This window comes from Mobula birostris, chromosome 30 (genome assembly GCF_030028105.1).
Source record: "Mobula birostris isolate sMobBir1 chromosome 30, sMobBir1.hap1, whole genome shotgun sequence".
Classification (NCBI taxonomy): Eukaryota; Metazoa; Chordata; class Chondrichthyes; order Myliobatiformes; family Myliobatidae; genus Mobula; species Mobula birostris.
The window spans coordinates 20,099,364-20,117,447 of NC_092399.1; the positions used below are offsets into that span (position 1 = coordinate 20,099,364).

An 18,084-nucleotide genomic window follows, 5' to 3' on the forward strand; every position below is an offset into this window, starting at 1 on the left:
TTTTTTCTCTATTACTATTAATTAGCATTTTACTGCTACCCCAAAGACGACAAATTTCACAACATATTTCACAACATATACCAGTGATATTAAACCTGATTCTGATTCTGATTAGAGAACTTTTCATTATTATAGTTCTAAGTGCTTTACAAGGAATAAAGTACAAACTTGAAAATAAATAAAAACATGAAAATAAAAGACAAGAATATCTAGTTAAAAGCCAGGTTCAATAGATAGGTTTTGTGCTGGCGTTTAGAAGTGTCATCTGAGACTGCATCCCTTATAGTAATTCAGGAAAGTGTTGCAAAAAGTAACATGCCTATACAAAGACCGAGTGTGTTGTATTCTAGCTGTGAGCTTGATAGAAAACCACTGGCTGGCCATCGTGTGGAATCAGTCGGATCTGGACATTGTAACATGGAAGTGAGGAAAAGGGTGGGGGGGGGGAGGTGGTGGTCATATAGCAACACATCTGACATCCCACTAAGCTCAGCAATAAAGTCAGGGGCAGAACTCAGATTCGCTAAGTTAATGGGCTGGATGTCCCTTAGATCTGCTTCCTCAGCTTTAAACCAACCATGGCAGGTTGATGTTACATGGCCCCTTAATTTAAGGGGAAACTGACTTCCTTGGAAAGGCAAGCACTGGTGAATGTATGTGTGCTTTTCATTATGTTATTCAATCTTAATGTTCTAAATTAATTTCTATAAGTCAAACATATCTTTAAGAACATAAGAAACAGGAGCAAGTCTAGTTATCACTTGAAGACTGTTTGACTTCAAAGCATGGCTGTCATATTGAGCTAGGGGAACCTGCAGGAGAGAGAAAAAAACATAAGACCGTCGCTTGGATAAACACTAATCATTTCAATTCATACCTTTCTCCCTAGGTCTCTCGTCCCATGATCCTCTCCCTTCTCAAGCCTTGTATTCCTTTTTCCAATCTTAGCTCTTAGCTTCATCCCTCCCCCTCCTGTCTTCTCCTACCATTTCGGATCTCCCCCTCCCCTTCCCACTTTCAAATCTCTTACTATCTCTTCTTTCAGTTAGTCCTGATGAAGGGTCTCGGCCCGAAAAACACTGACTGTACTGCTTCCTATAGATGCTGCCTGGCCTGCTGTGTTCCACCAGCATTTTGTGTGTGTTCCTTTAAAACCAAGTTGGTCTAATATACATAATTTGCTGCATTGATGTCTGAGAATTAAAATCCAATTAAACCACACGCTTGCAAAAATCTTAAATCTTTAATGTAGCATATTGCAATACAAATCAGTTAAAATTCGCTGGTTTACTTTTACAGTAAACAAAGAACAAATGCATTCCTTAAAGAAGTATTATTGACATGAATGAAGTTCCTGGTACAAGCAGGAACATGAAATAAACTCTCTCAGCATTCCATTGCAAAATTCTTCTATTTCATTGCAACATGCAATCCATCATAAAGACAGCTGTTCATTTGTTGATGTTTATCTTGCTAGTTTTCTCCAAGTGACTGAGCTCTATTAATGGTTGGTTAGTACCGTATATCAGATTATCCAAAGAATTTAACCATATCTATTTTTTGCCCATGTTGCAATGAATTTAAGTCAAGCATGTGGTCCAGGGTGAGGTCTCAATAACATTTCAATAGCTCAGAGCTTCGATGTTATTATGCAATTCATGCAGGTATTTAGTATAAGCCAGCAACCTTTCAGCATCTTCTCTAGACATGAAATTGAAAGCCAGTTTTTAAGACCCTAAAATGAAGCTAATATATAATCTCCTCAGTAAAATGAGTGGCAGTGTAAAATGAAGAATGTATCTTTCAGTGAATGTGCTCATTATGCATTAAAAAAATGCATATCCCAGATTACATATTATGTTGAATTATTTCTGCTGTAAATAATGCATTATCAGGCACCACAAATCACTGATAATATTCAAGTGATAAAATTAAGTTCAGACATTTCCACATGGCATCATTGGACTATAATTCATCAAACTATAAGAGGACATGCGGTAAAAATACATTTACTCCACCTTGTTACAACAAATTATAATCTACTATAATATTTGAAATTTAAGAATCACAAAATAAATATACAAATATGTATGTACATAACCAACACAAGAAGTAAATCATGAAGGTGTGTATCGTCTATGTGAATAAATATTTCCTTGGGCTTTCTCCACCTTTTTCGAATCTTGCATCCTCTTTTGTTCCCACACCCAATCTAATCTTAAATTTAAATGTAAGTAGTTGATTTAATTCATTGCCCATCCACTTGTATGAGTGGAAATGTCTGAGAAAGAATGGGCATAGAAGTCACACCGTGAACTGTTGGCCAAATTACTATGCAGAGGAGTTAGTGTCAGGATGTTGTGAGGTCAGTCAATCTGATCACTCTCTAATTCAGAATCAATAAATTCACCCCAGTTGTAATTTTATCATTGCATCTCTTATATCGAAAATATAAACATGAAAGCAGCAAATAATGTATTGAAGGAACTCAGTGGATGTGTGGGACAAATTGTTTTTACTCTCACAGAAGCTGCTGAGGTCTTTCAGCACAGTGTTGCTCCATATTCCAGCCTTTGTAATCTCTTCTGTCTCCATAGAAACACAAAAAGTGTGATTTACCACATTTATTTTCTGTGATTGATATTAGTGATGGCCATGGTGAGCTCAAGCAGAAATGGTAGATATTTAGTAAGACGAATGAGCAGCCACTTAAACAGGTTGTTTTGGCTTGGTTGACATAAGACCATGAGATTTAGGAGCAGAATTAGGTCTTTTGGCCCATCCAGTCTGCTCCACCATTTCGTCATGGCTGATCCATTTTCCCTCTCAGACCCAGTCTCCTGCCTTCTCCCCATATCCCTTCGTTCCCTGACAAATCAAGAATCTATCAACCACTGCCTTAAATATAACCAGTGACCTGGCCTCCACAGTAGCTTGTAGCAATGGATTCCACAGATTCACCACTCTCTGGGTAAAGAAATTCCTCCTCATTTCCATTCTAGAAGGATACCCCTCTATTCTGAGGCTGTGTCCTCTGGTGTTAGACTCTCCCACCATAGGAAACATCCTATCCACATCCACTCTATCAAGGCCTTTCAACATTCGAAGGTTTCAATTTGGTTACCCCTCTTTCTTCTGAATTCCAGTGACTAGACACCCTGAGCTAGCAAACACTCCTCATATGACAAGCTTTTCAATCCCAGAATCTTGCTGAGGCTGCACTCGTTCAGTCTGCTGGAGAGTATTCCATAAGACACCTGACATGTGCCTTGAAGTGGATGAAATGGTTCTGTGCTATCGGAATAACTCGCCTCTACCTTGCTCCAGTCATCATAGCATTGATGTGTTTGGTAAAGCTGAGTTCTTTGTCACAGTAACTCCCATCATACTGATGATGAGGGACTTGGAAATGCAACACCAGTTAGCAATGATGGGAAATTACCATTGTTTGACAAGATGATTGTTTAGCATTTACTTTCCGGTTTGTTTATGGTGTTTATCAAAATGTTCTTTGGTAGTAAGTTATTCCTGAAACATATTATCTTCTAGTATGACTTAATTTTCCTAATTACTTTGCCCACTTTCTAAATTGTTGCTAATAATGTACCTGCCATTTTGGGAGTCTGGAAGTTCTTAATATGGGCCTACGGTCTCAAATATGGCCAATCAAATTTAAACAGACATTGAACCGCCATTTGCTCATTTAAAATGCTCAGAGACAAAGTGCATTAATTTGTCTGAGGGGAGCGACTAGGGGTAGGATTTGCAGATCCACTGAATGTGATGAAACTTCATAGCAAAATGATATGACCTTCATTATTGGAGCTTGAGAGCCAATGGTAGAGCATAGTTTGTTAAGCTCTGTTAAGTATAAGACAAAGAAAAATACAATGTATATCTCTATTGCTATTGCCAATGTTCTGCATATTCAGATGAAGGTAATTTTGTACCTGATTTCTGATAGTTGGCTTATGAATTCAAGTGAAGGGTCACGTTTGAATTTTGGTTTGCATGGTAAGTCTTACTGTCTGGATTGAAACCTGCTTCAGATGATTTGTCATACAAGGCCATTGAAGTTTTTCTGGAGTGGTTTATGTGTCGTCGTCCTCCTGTCTTACAGCACTCAGTTATGATTCTCTTAGCTACAAGGTACAGAAATTCAGAAATATTTAAGAGAACACAGATGCCTGAAGTGACAACCATAAATAGAGTAAATATTCTTTTCTCAGTGGGTCTGGCAATGAAGCAATCAACGGTATTGGGGCAAGGATCCAACTGACATTTAACCAGACGAGGCAAGTCAAAGTTTTCATATATGTTATGAAGTATGTACAGGAACCCTATATCAATTGCTGCTTTACACACAAGGCTGATTACGTAAGTCCACCACAGTCCTCCTTTCTTCTTCCCTGTGTCTTGGTAAAGAGTATGACAGTTCTCACCGTATTTCTTCTTGTTCTTCCTCTCCCTTTCTTCTCTGTAAGCTACGTGCATGACCACCAGCAGGGATGGAGTGGAGACAAATATGAGCTGGAGTGCCCAAAGTCGAATGTGCGAGACCGGGAAATAGTGGTCAAAGCAGACATTTTCACAGCCGGGCTGCTTGGTGTTGCATTCAAAGTCTTTTTGGTCGTCACCCCAGACTTTTTCTGCTGCCACCACATACACCAGCACTCGGAAGAGGAAGACAACAGACAGCCATATCCGACCGAACCCTGTCGAGTATCTATTCACCCCGCTGAGGAGGCCTTGAAGAAAAGCCCAATTCATTGTACCTGAAAGTCTTCACTAATACATAAAAGGGAACAAAATACAACAGAATATTAATAAATAGAAACGAAAGCAAAAAAAATTCTAGAAAATAATAGGTTTAAACTATTTTTAAAAAAGCAATATATCAAAATATTCCTATGTTTCCCAAGGATCACATTACTAAATGAGTGATTGAGAGTTCAGTTGGAAAGCAATGATAAAACTAAGTTGCATTTTGAAACGGCTTTCATTTCCAAGACATTTTCTCTATTTGTAAGGAACCATGTGAAAAGTTTCTTCTATCTAGGTTTCAGCAGTGACTCCAGAAGTTAAATGATATCCAGAAACAACAATATCCAATCAATCGGTTAATCACCATTGACAGAGCTTCCCAATTTTAACATTGAGTGGAGCTCTGACCCTGTTACCATCTCCAACCTCATCAGCTGAGGTTTACAGTGATGTTTCACTCCCTCTTCGGATGAGGAATTGGCAAAAGAGACAACTGTGAGACATGTTGAAAATTCAGCAATATAATGTTGGTTCCTGGAAAAGTTAATAGAAAGATATATAGAAAGTGTATAGAAAAATATATAGAAAAACATAGACAGCACGCAGAAAAATATAGGGAAGCAAAGTGGTGAAAAAGCCAAGTTTGTACTACATGCACACACACTCTCACATGCACACACACACACACACACACACACACACACACACACACACACACACACACTCACACACACACACACACACACACACACACACACACACATTCATACAAAGATATCAATTAGCATGCAGAGGTGGCATAAAAGACATGTATTTAGCTCCAAGTGAATTCTTTATATTTGTCTTCTATTCCAAGAAACTGTGCATGAAAAGACATTAAGAAGGAAGATAGTTAAATATCACAAAAAAGGGAAAACCTGCTGATGCTGGAAATCCAAGCAACACACAGAAATGATGTATATATAAAGAGTGATGTCATATTAAGAGATTAAAAAGAGAGTAAATCATCAGGATTGATTAAAATGTATCTGAAATTCTTTAAAAAAAGCAAGGAAATCATTTTCACAGGTCTGGATGATCACTTTCCATTCTTCATTCACTACCATTATTATACCAGAGGGTAGGATGACAGACAATTGTTCAGAAAGGGAGAAAGAAACAATTCAGTCTCCTCTGTGTAACAGTGGTCATTAGCAAATAGTTGGAAAAATTCTGGGAATAGCATAAATTAGCACTTAGATAGGACCAAATTTAATCACGGACAATCAGCATGGGTTTGGTGAGGGAAGGTTGAAAGAACCTCAATTCTATTGGACAACTTCAGGGTCAGAGGCTCTTGCAACACTACCTCATGGGTCACTGTACTTGGTAACTTACAGTCACACTTCCTGTCCCAGAAAATGTGTCAATTCTAAAGTCCATGGCTGCCTCATGAAGCAAACAATGCAGTTAATGTACTCCCTACCCGATGACTTACAATGCATGCAGTTTGAATGCCAATGTCTTAACATGGAACAAAATCACTGATAGTTACCATGGACATTGTCACTTTACTTGTAAGCTCCCAATGAAACTTTATTCCTCCCATAATCTTATCTATTTAATTAGCTCAGTATTAATCAAATTATTAACTTCAGTTGATTACTTAAATTAAGTTCATCTGCTGAAGTTTAGTTAAATGCTGTAGGTTAACTTCAAACTTCATCCACTGCCCTGACCAACACTGTCTGCTCTATGATGCTATACTGCACATTCCTCTTGTTTTCAGTTTTTGGTCCACAATGTGCTCTAGCTCTGTTTTAAGCTTATGGATCCTGTTCTCGCTTATGTTGAAAACTATCCATGGCCTGCTGAGATGGATACAAAAGTGACAAAAATTGCAGGAAGAATTCAATCCAGGGAAGTATGAACATCTGGGGAGAGCGAGGTAAGGGAGTGCACTATAAATGACAAGATACTGAAAAATTGTGAAGAAGCAATGGGACTTCAAAGTGCATGCTCACAACTGAAGGTAATTGAAAAAATCCATAAAAATCCCATAAGATATAGGAGCAGAATTAGGCCATTTGGCCCATCGAGTCCACCCCACCATTTCATCATGGCTAATCCACTCTCCCTCTCAATCCCAATCTCCTGCCCTCTCCCTGTACCCCTTCATGCCCTGACTAATGAAGCATTTATCAGCCTCTGTCTGAAGAGGTAAATAAGGTGGATATCAGTGAAATTTTTATCACTTGAGGCATAGAAGATAAGAATAGTGTTATCTTGGGCGGGGATCACAATACCAATAGTGTACAGTTATGGTTAGACTACTGCAGAAAAAATCTCACTGAGTAGAATAGGTGAAGAGGAGGCATACAGGAATGATGCCAGAACTGGAGAATTATAGTTACGAGGAGAGTCTGATGTGGCTGGATGGGGTTCCTCTGAACAGAGGAGTCTAGTAGGATATGTACAAAGTCATGAGAGAAGTGAACAAGATGAATAAAAGGATCTATTTCCTGTGGCAGAGAACTTTATAAATCGGGATTATAAATGTATTAATTAGAGGAATTTGCACAGCACTGCATTTGACATTGTAAAGTGAGTTTGTAAATCTGACGTTGGGAAGGCGAAGGTGGAGCACCACAGGAGGTATGTGGTACAGGTGGCAGAGAAGGAGTGCCATAGGTGTGGTTTGGCATGGATGCAGACACACCCAGCTCTGAGACACTAGGCAAGGTCATTTCATTCCAAACAATTGGTTTACTGATCATTACAGAATGTCTCTCTAGTGTTCCCCTCTCCCTTCCTCTTTTCCCAACCATTATTCCCCTCTACCTGCCATCTTCCAACTCTCTGTCCGCAATAGAGACCTATATCAGAATCAGGTATATCATCACTTACATAAGCAATGAAATTTGTTTTTTTTTGTGACAGCAGTACAGTGCAGTTCATAAAATTACTACAGTATCTGTGAAAAACTCTTAGGCACTCTAACTATATATATGTGCCTAAGACTTCTGCAGAGTACAGCATTTGCTATGTAGAATGATGTCAACATTGGTGTGAAGGTGTTATTAGAATACTTAATATAACAGACTACTTTACTCATATATTGTAATTCTTTCACAAATACCCAATCAGAAAGGAAGTTCAGAAGGCATTTACTGAACTTCTGAAATTGAAAAGATTAAACCTTTTGGAATTAATATTTTGATTAAAAAGCTAAGTTAATCGTTAACTGAGGTTTGGCTGGGAGCAAAGATTTCTGGAGTTCTACTGAGTAGAATAATGAACAAAGAATTTAGAAAAAATAAATTAATGATTGTATGAAAAGTAAATTTAATCCTTGAAATGATTGGCAGTTTAATTCTAGTGCATCCTTGTCTTATGATGTAATATTGACTGCTTAAATCAGATGAATGTAATAATTAATAACAGTGTAAAGTTTAAAAAGCAACCAGATTAGTTGTGTAAGCTTTGTCCTTACATTTGTATAGTAAAAAAATTGATATTATACCGATATAATACAATTCTTGTAAGTTAATAGAATGATAATCTTATACTAAAGGCAATAATTCAGAAATATACTGAAAGTGCAAATTTTACAAATAAGGAATGTTTCTAGGAATATAAACAAATTTATTCACAAAATTCTCCCCAGAATAACCACCTGGCTGGTGGCGGGAGTGGGCAGGACAAGGGTGGGTGTAAAGAGGGATTCTTCCAGCTGCCGAATCTGTTTCAGCTCTGAGATGGTCAGGAAGCAGCTTGTTAGTGCTGAGCCCCAAAATATCTACATGGCCTATCAGTCAATGTCCCATAGTGTGACTGATGTCCAGTCAGTTCTGACTTGGGTAACAAATGCTTGGCCTCTACTATCCATAACGTATGCGCTGGCTTATACACATTTTCTTGCTATAACTGTACTACAATTGAATTCTAGGTGATGATAATGAATGAGGTTGAGCATACACTAACAAATCCAGAGCAGTGGGACAGAGGAACTCGGGTGCATAGATGCAAGCACCAGTGTTAGTGGTGGAGACATCTCAATGTCAATCTTAGCCTCTCGGAATCTGAATTGTAATTCTTCCAATATAAAAGTAGGTTAGATATTCCTGTTGTCCCAACATGTTGTAGATTCTTGGCTGCAATAAACAGCCTCTATCAGTGCATGACTATCTCCTTGGTTCTGCAGAGCATATCACACCTTGTTGGGCATTGGCAAGTCTTGTTCCTGAGATTTTTGGCAATCTAGTTGATCTATCACAACAATCACTGCCTTTCATCTTTCCAGAATTTCTATTCGTCAAATTGGTTTACAGCTCAACACCCTTTGGTTTAAAACTATGGCTGCACAAGTTTCAACAAGTCACCTTGCTTAACCAAAATGGAAGCAAATACCCCTGGGATTTCTACTTGGCACAGAACAGATCTGCAGAGAAACCTGTTCACGTGAAGATCAATTTAAAAGTAATGCATTTATTCTGTGGGAATCCTTGCTTGCAAATGGCACTTTGTATTTATATTCACTCAGGGGCCACATCAATAGGTACCTCATGTGGTCACTGAGTGTATGTTTGTGGTCTTCTGCTGCTGTTGCCCAATCACTTCAAGGTTTAACGTGTTGTGTATTCACAGATGCTTTTCTGCACATCACTGTTGAAAGGTGAGGTTATTTGAGTTACTATTGCTTCCTGTCAGCTTGAACCAGTCTGGCCACTCTCCTTTAACCTCTCATTAACTTGAAGAAGGGTCTTGGCCTGAAACATAGACTGTTTATTCTTTCCCATAGATGCTGCCTGATCTGCTGAGTTCCTCCAGCATTTTGTGTGCATTGCTTGCGATTAACAAAGCGTTTTCACCTACAGAACTGCCACTCACTGGATGTTTTCGTTTATCGCACTATTCTCTGTAACCTTAGAGTCTGTTGTGCATGAAAATCCCAGGAGATCAGCAGTTTCTGTAATATTCAAACCACATCATCTTGCACCAACAATTATTCCATGGTCAAAGTCACTTGGAACACATTTCTTCCCTATTCTGATATTTGGTCTGAACAATTGAATCTCTTGACCGTGCCTACATGCTCAAGAACACAAGAAAATAGGGAAGTTTTAGGCCACTGGCCCCTTGAATCCTGCCTTGCATTCAATGTGATCATGGCTGATTTGTGCTGACATCAACTCCTTTTCTGTGCCAGTTCCTCATAGCATTTAATTTCTTGATCTTTATGACCTGGCCTCCACCATCCTTTAGGGTGAAGAATTCCAGAGATTCATTCTCTGACAGAAGAAGTTTCTGAGAAGGATCAGTTTTAAATGCCAAGCACCTTATTTATTAAGTTTCTCTCCCACTAGTGAAAACATCTCAAGCTAAGCTATCAAACAGTTCTTGAAAGGACAATCAGAAAGTGGTGGAAAATCAATAATAAATTGTTAAGGTGATCTTCCACCCGAGTCATGTGCAAAAACTTTATTTGTGTATTTCTAACAGCAGCTGACAGCTGAGCTCGCATCTACCATGTCTTTTCTGTACAGACTGCTGGGAAGTTGGTCAAATAGCTACAACTTCCAGGGCAGGTACAGAATAGCAGCCATGAAGGTGAGGGAAAGTATGGGAATAGAGAAGGGAAGATCTCTGGACACCCCTCACATGATGGATCAATCCAATTGACACCTCTACCACTGGAACATGGGAGCTAATTAAGGATCTAATGATGGCATCATTGTGGACTTAGATGCCACCATCTTTGACAATGATGTGAGCAGACAAACATGCAACACTAAAGAACAGGTCTGGCAGTGTTGTGAGCCAAGCAAAGTGGGGCGGGAAACCAACTACAAAAGGGACAGCATCCAGATGAAGGGTCTCAACCCAAAATGATGACTGTCCATTTCCTGACTCACTGAATTCCTCCAGCAGGTTGTTTTCTGTTCCATTTTCCAGCATTTGCAGTCTCTTGTCTCCAGCCCTAGTGGGGGTCTGTTAATTTTTATCTCTTTGCTGATGTGCTGTGAGGTTTGTTCTTTATTGCAATGGAAAATCGCAGTTTGTGGTTTGGAGCTATGACTGACAATTTCAATAGACTAACTTCAATGTGGTCTCTTTCTGCACCAGAAGGTGTGCAGCAAATGTGAAACTGGCAGGTATGTTCAGGTGAATTACAGCCAGGAGTGTCCAGGCCAATTTTCCTGCAGTCAGGAATTGACTTGGAAATCAATGGTATCTCCAATTATTGGACGGAGACTGGTTTTGTGCAAATATAACACATAAAAGGGTGTATAAAATAGGTCCAAATTTTAGCATAGTAAGTTTTCTTCAAGTGTTATTAAAAATAAACTGCATATGTGAGATTAAGGAAAAGCTTTATCAAAAAGAATGGCTTTAAATATAACTTTAGAGGAGTAAGTAGAGGATGAAAGGCTTAAGACTGAACTGCAGAGTGTTAGGCCTTGGTAGGTCTGCACATCACGGAAAAGTGGAGGGGGATGATTCGACTATGGGATACTCAGGAAGCAACTGAGAAGTGACAGTATCTCAGAGGGTCAAAGGGCTTGAAGAAATCATAGTCATAAAGTGATACATTCATACAGCTTAGAAACAGGCCATTACATCTACTTGTCCAGATCAACCCTTCTAAGACTTGACATGTGCCCTTCTATGCCTGGGCAATTTTCAGGCTTGTCTAGACATTTCTTAAATGCTGTCAGTGGCTCTGCTTCGCTCTCTCTGTCTGGCAGTGTGTTCCAGGTACTCACTACCCTCTGCATGAAGAAAATCTCCTTCACATTCCTCCAAAATTTTACTGCTCACTAGTAATCAATGTCTTCCAGTTTTATCGACTTCTGTGTGGGGAAATTTTCCTGCAGTCTACCCTGTCTATTGTGATAAAGAGACAATAAGCTTAAGGAAGGACGTTTTAGAATGAAGATGTCAATGTTCTGACAATACAGAGCAGCGAGTACATTGGTAATGTTGAATGGGACCTAGTTACCAAAGAACTGAGTCTGCCAGATCCATGTTGGCCACTTAGAAATTAACTCAATATCTCTTGTGTGGTCCAATTGTTATCAGTTTTCAACTCATCACTGCCTTAGAACATATGTTAATAAAATATGGTTTGCAATATGCATTTGATTCATTCTACGTCAGATCCATTCAGTCAGACTTCATTTCTGCTCTTCACCCAATGGTTTAACAGCCTGAGGATGACATTACTGGACACCGAGGTCCATTAGTCTGCCTGAGTAGTGCAATGAGCTGCTTGAGCAGCTGGTGCAAAGCGGAAAGAGTCCACCTGCATTTCTTTTTCTCGCTCTTCTAGAGCACAAAGGGCACAAATATTTGATGAGGCATTCTTGGAAAGTACCATGTTTCTGAACCAACTCAAATCAAGCAACAGCCTAGTTACAGCTTATGGAGGTGTATAAAAATAGTTATATGGAATGCAAATCTGACAAGTCTAGCTGATCAGTATTAGATAAGGAGCTGAAACCCCTATTTGAAGAGGAAGAGATCTGTGAATCTCTGTCAAGGACAGATGCAGAGTTCATACATCAAAGATAGATAAAGCTTTCTATTTCATAACAATATGATGAAATTACATTAATCTTTTTTATTACATCAATGTGGGGCAATCTATAGATCAAATATTTCTAATCATCTGTTGCCATGCAGTTGTCATTGTTGATATTAAACTTAAGCAATGGATTTGCTCTGACTTGTGTAGCAAATAAAGAGTTACAGAGTCATGGAGATGTTCAGCAGAGAGACATCTTGTCTGTGCTGATTACATTGCCAAACTAGGCTAGACCCACAGAATGCTGGAGAAACTCAGCAGGTCAGGCAGCATCTATGGAGAAGAATGAAGAGTCAACCCTTAGGGCCAAGACGTTTCATCAGGTCAGGCAGCATCTATGGAGGGGAATAAAGAGTTGATGCTTTGGGTTGAGACCCTTCATAAGCTAGTCCATTTATGTGCATTTGACCTATACGTTTGTAAACCAGGAGTTAACAACCTAGGGTCCACAGACCCCTTACTTAATGGTATTAGTCCATGGCATAAAAAAGGATGGGAACCCCTGCTTCAAACCTTTCCTATCCATGGAACTGTCCAAATCCCCTTTAAATGTTGTAATTGTACTTCCCATACCACTTTCTCTGGTAGCTCATTCCATAATTTCACCACCCCTGTGTGAAAAAGAACCCCTCAGGCCCCATTTAAATCTTTCCCTTCTCTCTTTAAATCTATGCCTTCCAGTTTCAAAAACCCTTACGCTGGGGAAGATACATTGGCTATTCACCTGATCTCTGCCACTCACGATTTTACACACCCCTTATTAGGTTCCCTTCACTTTCTGATACTGCAGGGGAAGAAAGTGTCATAGCCTATCCAGACTGTCCTTATAACTAAGCTCTTGTAAATCTTTTTTTGTTTCACCATCTCCAGTTTAATGACATTGTTTCCATAACAAGGGATCCAGAACTGTATGAAGCAGTCCAAATGTTGCTTTCCTAGTACTTTGTACCTGTATATCAGAGACAGTAAGAATGAAACTTGAGCCAACTACCTACCGAAATAACTTTTAACAGTTTATATTAGTATGTATTGTGAGCAATTTTAGGATATATCATAGCCATTGCTAAAATACATTCACATACTCATTTTATATATATATATATATATATATATAACCCTTTTAATTCATGGAAACCCATGAATTAGCTACCAGAAGACTGGAGGATAGCTAATATTTTTCCACTGTTTAAGAAAGGTTCTAAAGGTAAACAAGGAAATTATAGGCTGGTGAGCCTGACATCAGTAGTAGGAAAGTTATTGAAAGGTATTCCAAGGGACTGGATATATGAGTATTTGGATAAACATGGACTGATTAGGGATAGTCAGCATGACTTTGTGCATGGTACATCATGTCTAACTAATCTTTCAGGATATTGAGGATATTTTTTGAGGATATTGCCAGGAATGTTGATGAAGGCAAAGCAATGGATGTTGTCCAGATGGACTTTAACAAGATATTTGACAAGGTCTCACATGGAAGCTTGGTAAATAAGATTCAGTCATTCAGCATTCAAGATGAGGTAGTAAATTGGATTAGACATTGCCTTTGTGGGAGAAGCCAGAGAGTGGTAGTAGATGGTTGCCTCTCTGACTGGAGGCTTGTGACTAATGGAGTGCCGCAGGAATAGTTTCTGGGTCCATTGTTGTTGTCATCTATATCAATTATCTGGATGATAATATGGTTAACTGGATCAGCAACTTTGTCAATGACACTAAGATTGGGGGTGTAGTGGATAGCGAGAAAGACTACCATGGCTTGCAGTGGGATCTGGACCAGCTGGAAAAATGGGCAAAAAAATGGCAGATGTAACTTAAGGCAGATAAGTGCAAGGTGTTGCACTTTGGTAGAACAAACCAAGGTAGGTTGTACACAGTGAACTGGAGGGCACTGAGGAGTGTAGTAGAACAAAGGGATCTGGGAATATAGGTCCTTAATTCATTGAAAGTGGCAGCACAAGTAGATAGGGTCGTAAAGAAAGCTTTTGGCACATTGTATTGAGTACAGGAGATGGGATGTTATGTTGAAGTTGCATAACACTTTGATGAGGCCTAATTTGGAATATTATGTGGAGTTTTGGTCACCTACCTACAGGAAAGAAGTAAATAAGTTTGAAAGAGTATAGAGAAAATTTACAAGGATGTTGCCAGGTCTGGAGGACCTGAGTTATAAGGAAATATTGAATAGGTTAGGATTTTATTCCTTGGAAAGTTGAAGATTGAGGGGAGATTTGACAGAAGTATACAAAATTAGTGACATGTATAGATAGGATAAATGCAAGCAGGTTTTTTCCACTAAGGTTGGCTGGGTCTACAATCCGAGGTCATGGGTTAAGGGTGAAAGGTGAAATATGTAAGGGGAAATATTTTCACTCAGAGCGTAATGAGAGTGTGGAATGTACTGCCAGTGTAACTGGTGAATGTGAGCTTGATTTCAACGTTTACGAGATGGTTGGATAAGTAAGGGTATGGATAACTATGGTCTGGGTACAGGTCATTGTCAGTAAGCAGTTTAAATGTTTTGGCATGGACTAGATTGTCCAAAGGGCCTGTTTCAGTGCCATCCTTTTCTATGACTCTATATTTCAAACAAAATAGATTTGAAATAAATTTAATGTTGTATTTTGAGTGATTCTGGAGTTTTTAAGAACCTTGGAGTCCCTTCTACCAAGAGGATGTATATGTGCATGTGGCGACAAACTCCTAACTAGAGAATTGGTCAGCATAAGGAAGCAGATCTGGGACAGAAAACTGGACAAAAGTGGAAAGGACATCCAATCTTAGTTAGGAAGATCCACCTTAAATATATTGTTCTATCTCTGATGATGCCTATGTGATCTGATGTGTAGAGAAAGAATGAGCATTTTTTACACCAGGCCATAGGGTTAATAATTTTTTAAAAAATGTACACCAAGAGGAAAAGTAGTGCAGTCCAAGGTCCACAACGAGACCTTGGGCTTTCTTGTCCTGTAACTTTCCAAAGATATGAATAACCCTTTGTCCTTAACAGTCACTAGAAATATCTGCTTCCATCCCAAGCAGTGATTTCTCTGTTAGCTTTGGGTGAGAATTGGAGACTGAACATGAGAAAGTACCAGGAGTTAAATTCCTTTCAGCGCTCGACAAATGTACATTCTGTATTCTCAAGTCCCATGCATGTCAAACACAGGAGATTCTGCTGATGCTGGGAACCTTGAGCAACGTGCACAAAATGCTGGAGGAACTCAGCAAGTCAGGAAGTAAATATGGAGGGGAATTAACAGTCGATGTTTTCGGCCAAGACCTGAAATGTCAATTATTTATTGTTAATTATTTGTCAATTATGTCAATTCTTTATTTCGCTCCATAGATCCTGCCTTACTGAGTTCTTCCAGAATTTTGTGCATGTTGTCACTCAATTTAGGTCACAAGATTCCAAATCCTTACATTTTCTCTTAACAAATTCTCCCATTTTGGGAAGAAATTTGCATGATACCATCTCTTACAGAACTCACACCATGAAGAATGGAAAACTAAAGCTCAGGTGAGTGTCCTGGATTGCAAGGTGGCTGTTTTTTTTTCCCAATGTAAAACTACTTTTGTTTGCAATGTTTCTGACCCAAACTACAGGCACATAGCAAAAGTGGATTCAGAAAAGAATCACCTCCAGACAGAGTTTATATCTTTACAAGTAGGTGGTTTCAGCCCTCTCAGAATCATGCAAAACCATCAGTGATATTTTTTCAGCATCAAGCCTTATTTTACTGACTGTGGTATTATCCTTTTATTAAGGAATTAATGTACTCTGTTCAGTGAGTTTAAATATTGTAGCAGTATTCCTGAACTTGCCTCATAGACCAACAAAATGGAGGAATACTATGGACACACACACACACACACACATTTATATTATATATTATCTGACCTGATCTGGAAAGGAAAGGAAATGCATTCAAGGCAGACATTCCCCAACGACAAAGTTTAATTTAAATGCAGTCAGCAATGTGTCTTGTTCATTTTCAGACTGACATGGTCACAAAAGGAAGCAATCATCACTCAAATTGCCAAGAGCAGCTGGCAAAATAGATAAACTATCTAAAAATGTGATAAAATTAGGAAGGAATTCAGGTGCTCATTTTTTTGTTCAATCTCCTGATATATAAAAGTCCTGAAGCACAATTGCTCCTTTTATGAATGTTTCACCTTTGACAAGCCTGCTTTATTCTACCCTTGAGAAATTTTGGGGTCAGACAGGAAGATGGATGAGGTGGAGCACTAAGCATGATACTGAATAGCAGAGCAGGATTCAGGTGTTTATTTCTGCCTTGTTTCTTATGTTCTCTGTCCCTCCATTGTTTTTCTGATATAGCTTAATTTCATGTTTTTTTTTGTCAAAATGGACTGCATTACCTACTGAACTGAAATGCTATGTATCTGTCTAGTTTACTGGCTTGTTCATAACTTCTTAATCATCCATCCCAGTTTGGAATAGCCTTCAGCAAAGGACAAGGCAAAATTTGCTTTGAAACCATATTCTTTAAAACTCTTGACTGCCTTTTCAGTAAGCTGGTTTAGTTCCCAACCTTATCGAACATTATAGGGAGAAAGCATTTATTAGCTAGAACAGAGGATGGAAAAGAGACGGATCATAAATTATGTGCTGACTTGTTACCCTGCGGAGAAATCTCTTAAAAACAAAACAGGTTACCACAAAAATATATGACAGAAAAAAACCTTTGAGCAATTTAATCAGTTATTCTATTGACATGATTCCAGATTCAATCTAAAAGAACTTTGACCGAAGGCAATTCATTCCTAAAGCTTTATAATTAGAAAGGCTTTGCATCAAAAATGCTTAACATTTACATTCTAATGCAGGAATTCCCAACCTTTTTTTAAGCCATGGATCCTTATCATTAACTGAGGAGTCTGTGGACCCCAGGTTGGGAACCCCTGTTCTAATAGGATTAACAATTTAAAATATCTGGCTTTTATCATTCTATTCTTTCAGAGACTTCATTTAGACATCAATTATATATCAGCGATTGTCATATTCTTATGTAATCTATGAGATGTGGAAAGGAATAGCATGAAGGAATTTGTAGCACCAGCTTCCATGAAATCCAGTTTTCCACAATGTCCAGCAAAACAAATGGTATTGTCATAAATTTTTATGCTGAGTACCCAGTTCAAAATTAATTCCTATACTGCTCTCAGAGTGAATAATTGATGTTTAATCAGTTCATACAAAAAATTCTGGTGAACGCAGCAGGCCAGGCAGCATCTATAGGAAGAGGTACAGTCGATGTTTCGGGCCGAGACCCTTTGTCGGACCTGACGAAGGGTCTCGGCCCGAAATGTTGACTGTACCTCTTCCTATAGATGCTGCCTGGCCTGCTGCGCTCACCAGCATTTTTTGTGTGTGTTGCTTGAATTTCCAGCATCTGCAGATTTCCTCGTGTTTTAATCAGTTCATGCCTATTTGGACGAAGACCAATTCTCAACAAAGTTTCCTTTGCTGTTCACCAATACCTCTAAGTTCTACTTTGACCGGAAAGTTCTGATTTCAACATTTACCTGACATTCTTTGCATTCTGTTTTTGTTAAGTTTAACACATTTAAGTACAGATTTTCACATACCTGCAATGGTAAAATCAGCAGATGTTTCCCCAGCAATTCAGAGTACCTCCCTGGAAGTCTGTCACAACCTTAAACTCATCTGCCTGTGTAATTTTATCTGAGGAGTCTGTCATGCATTGTGCCCTGGCTTGAAGCTC

General features: G+C 38.8%; 1 protein-coding gene across 1 annotated transcript; it reads right to left on the reverse strand.

The window, feature by feature from the left end:
* Positions 1 to 1,317: 1,317 nt before the first annotated feature.
* On the reverse strand, positions 1,318 to 18,030 carry LOC140190555 (gap junction beta-4 protein-like). Its single transcript, XM_072247218.1, has 2 exons — positions 17,948 to 18,030; positions 1,318 to 4,788 (listed from the first exon to the last, which is right to left on the reverse strand). Exon 2 carries the CDS (start codon positions 4,768 to 4,770, stop codon positions 3,970 to 3,972), a length of 801 nt encoding a protein of 266 aa, XP_072103319.1. The 5' UTR covers positions 4,771 to 4,788; positions 17,948 to 18,030; the 3' UTR covers positions 1,318 to 3,969.
* Positions 18,031 to 18,084: the final 54 nt, after the last annotated feature.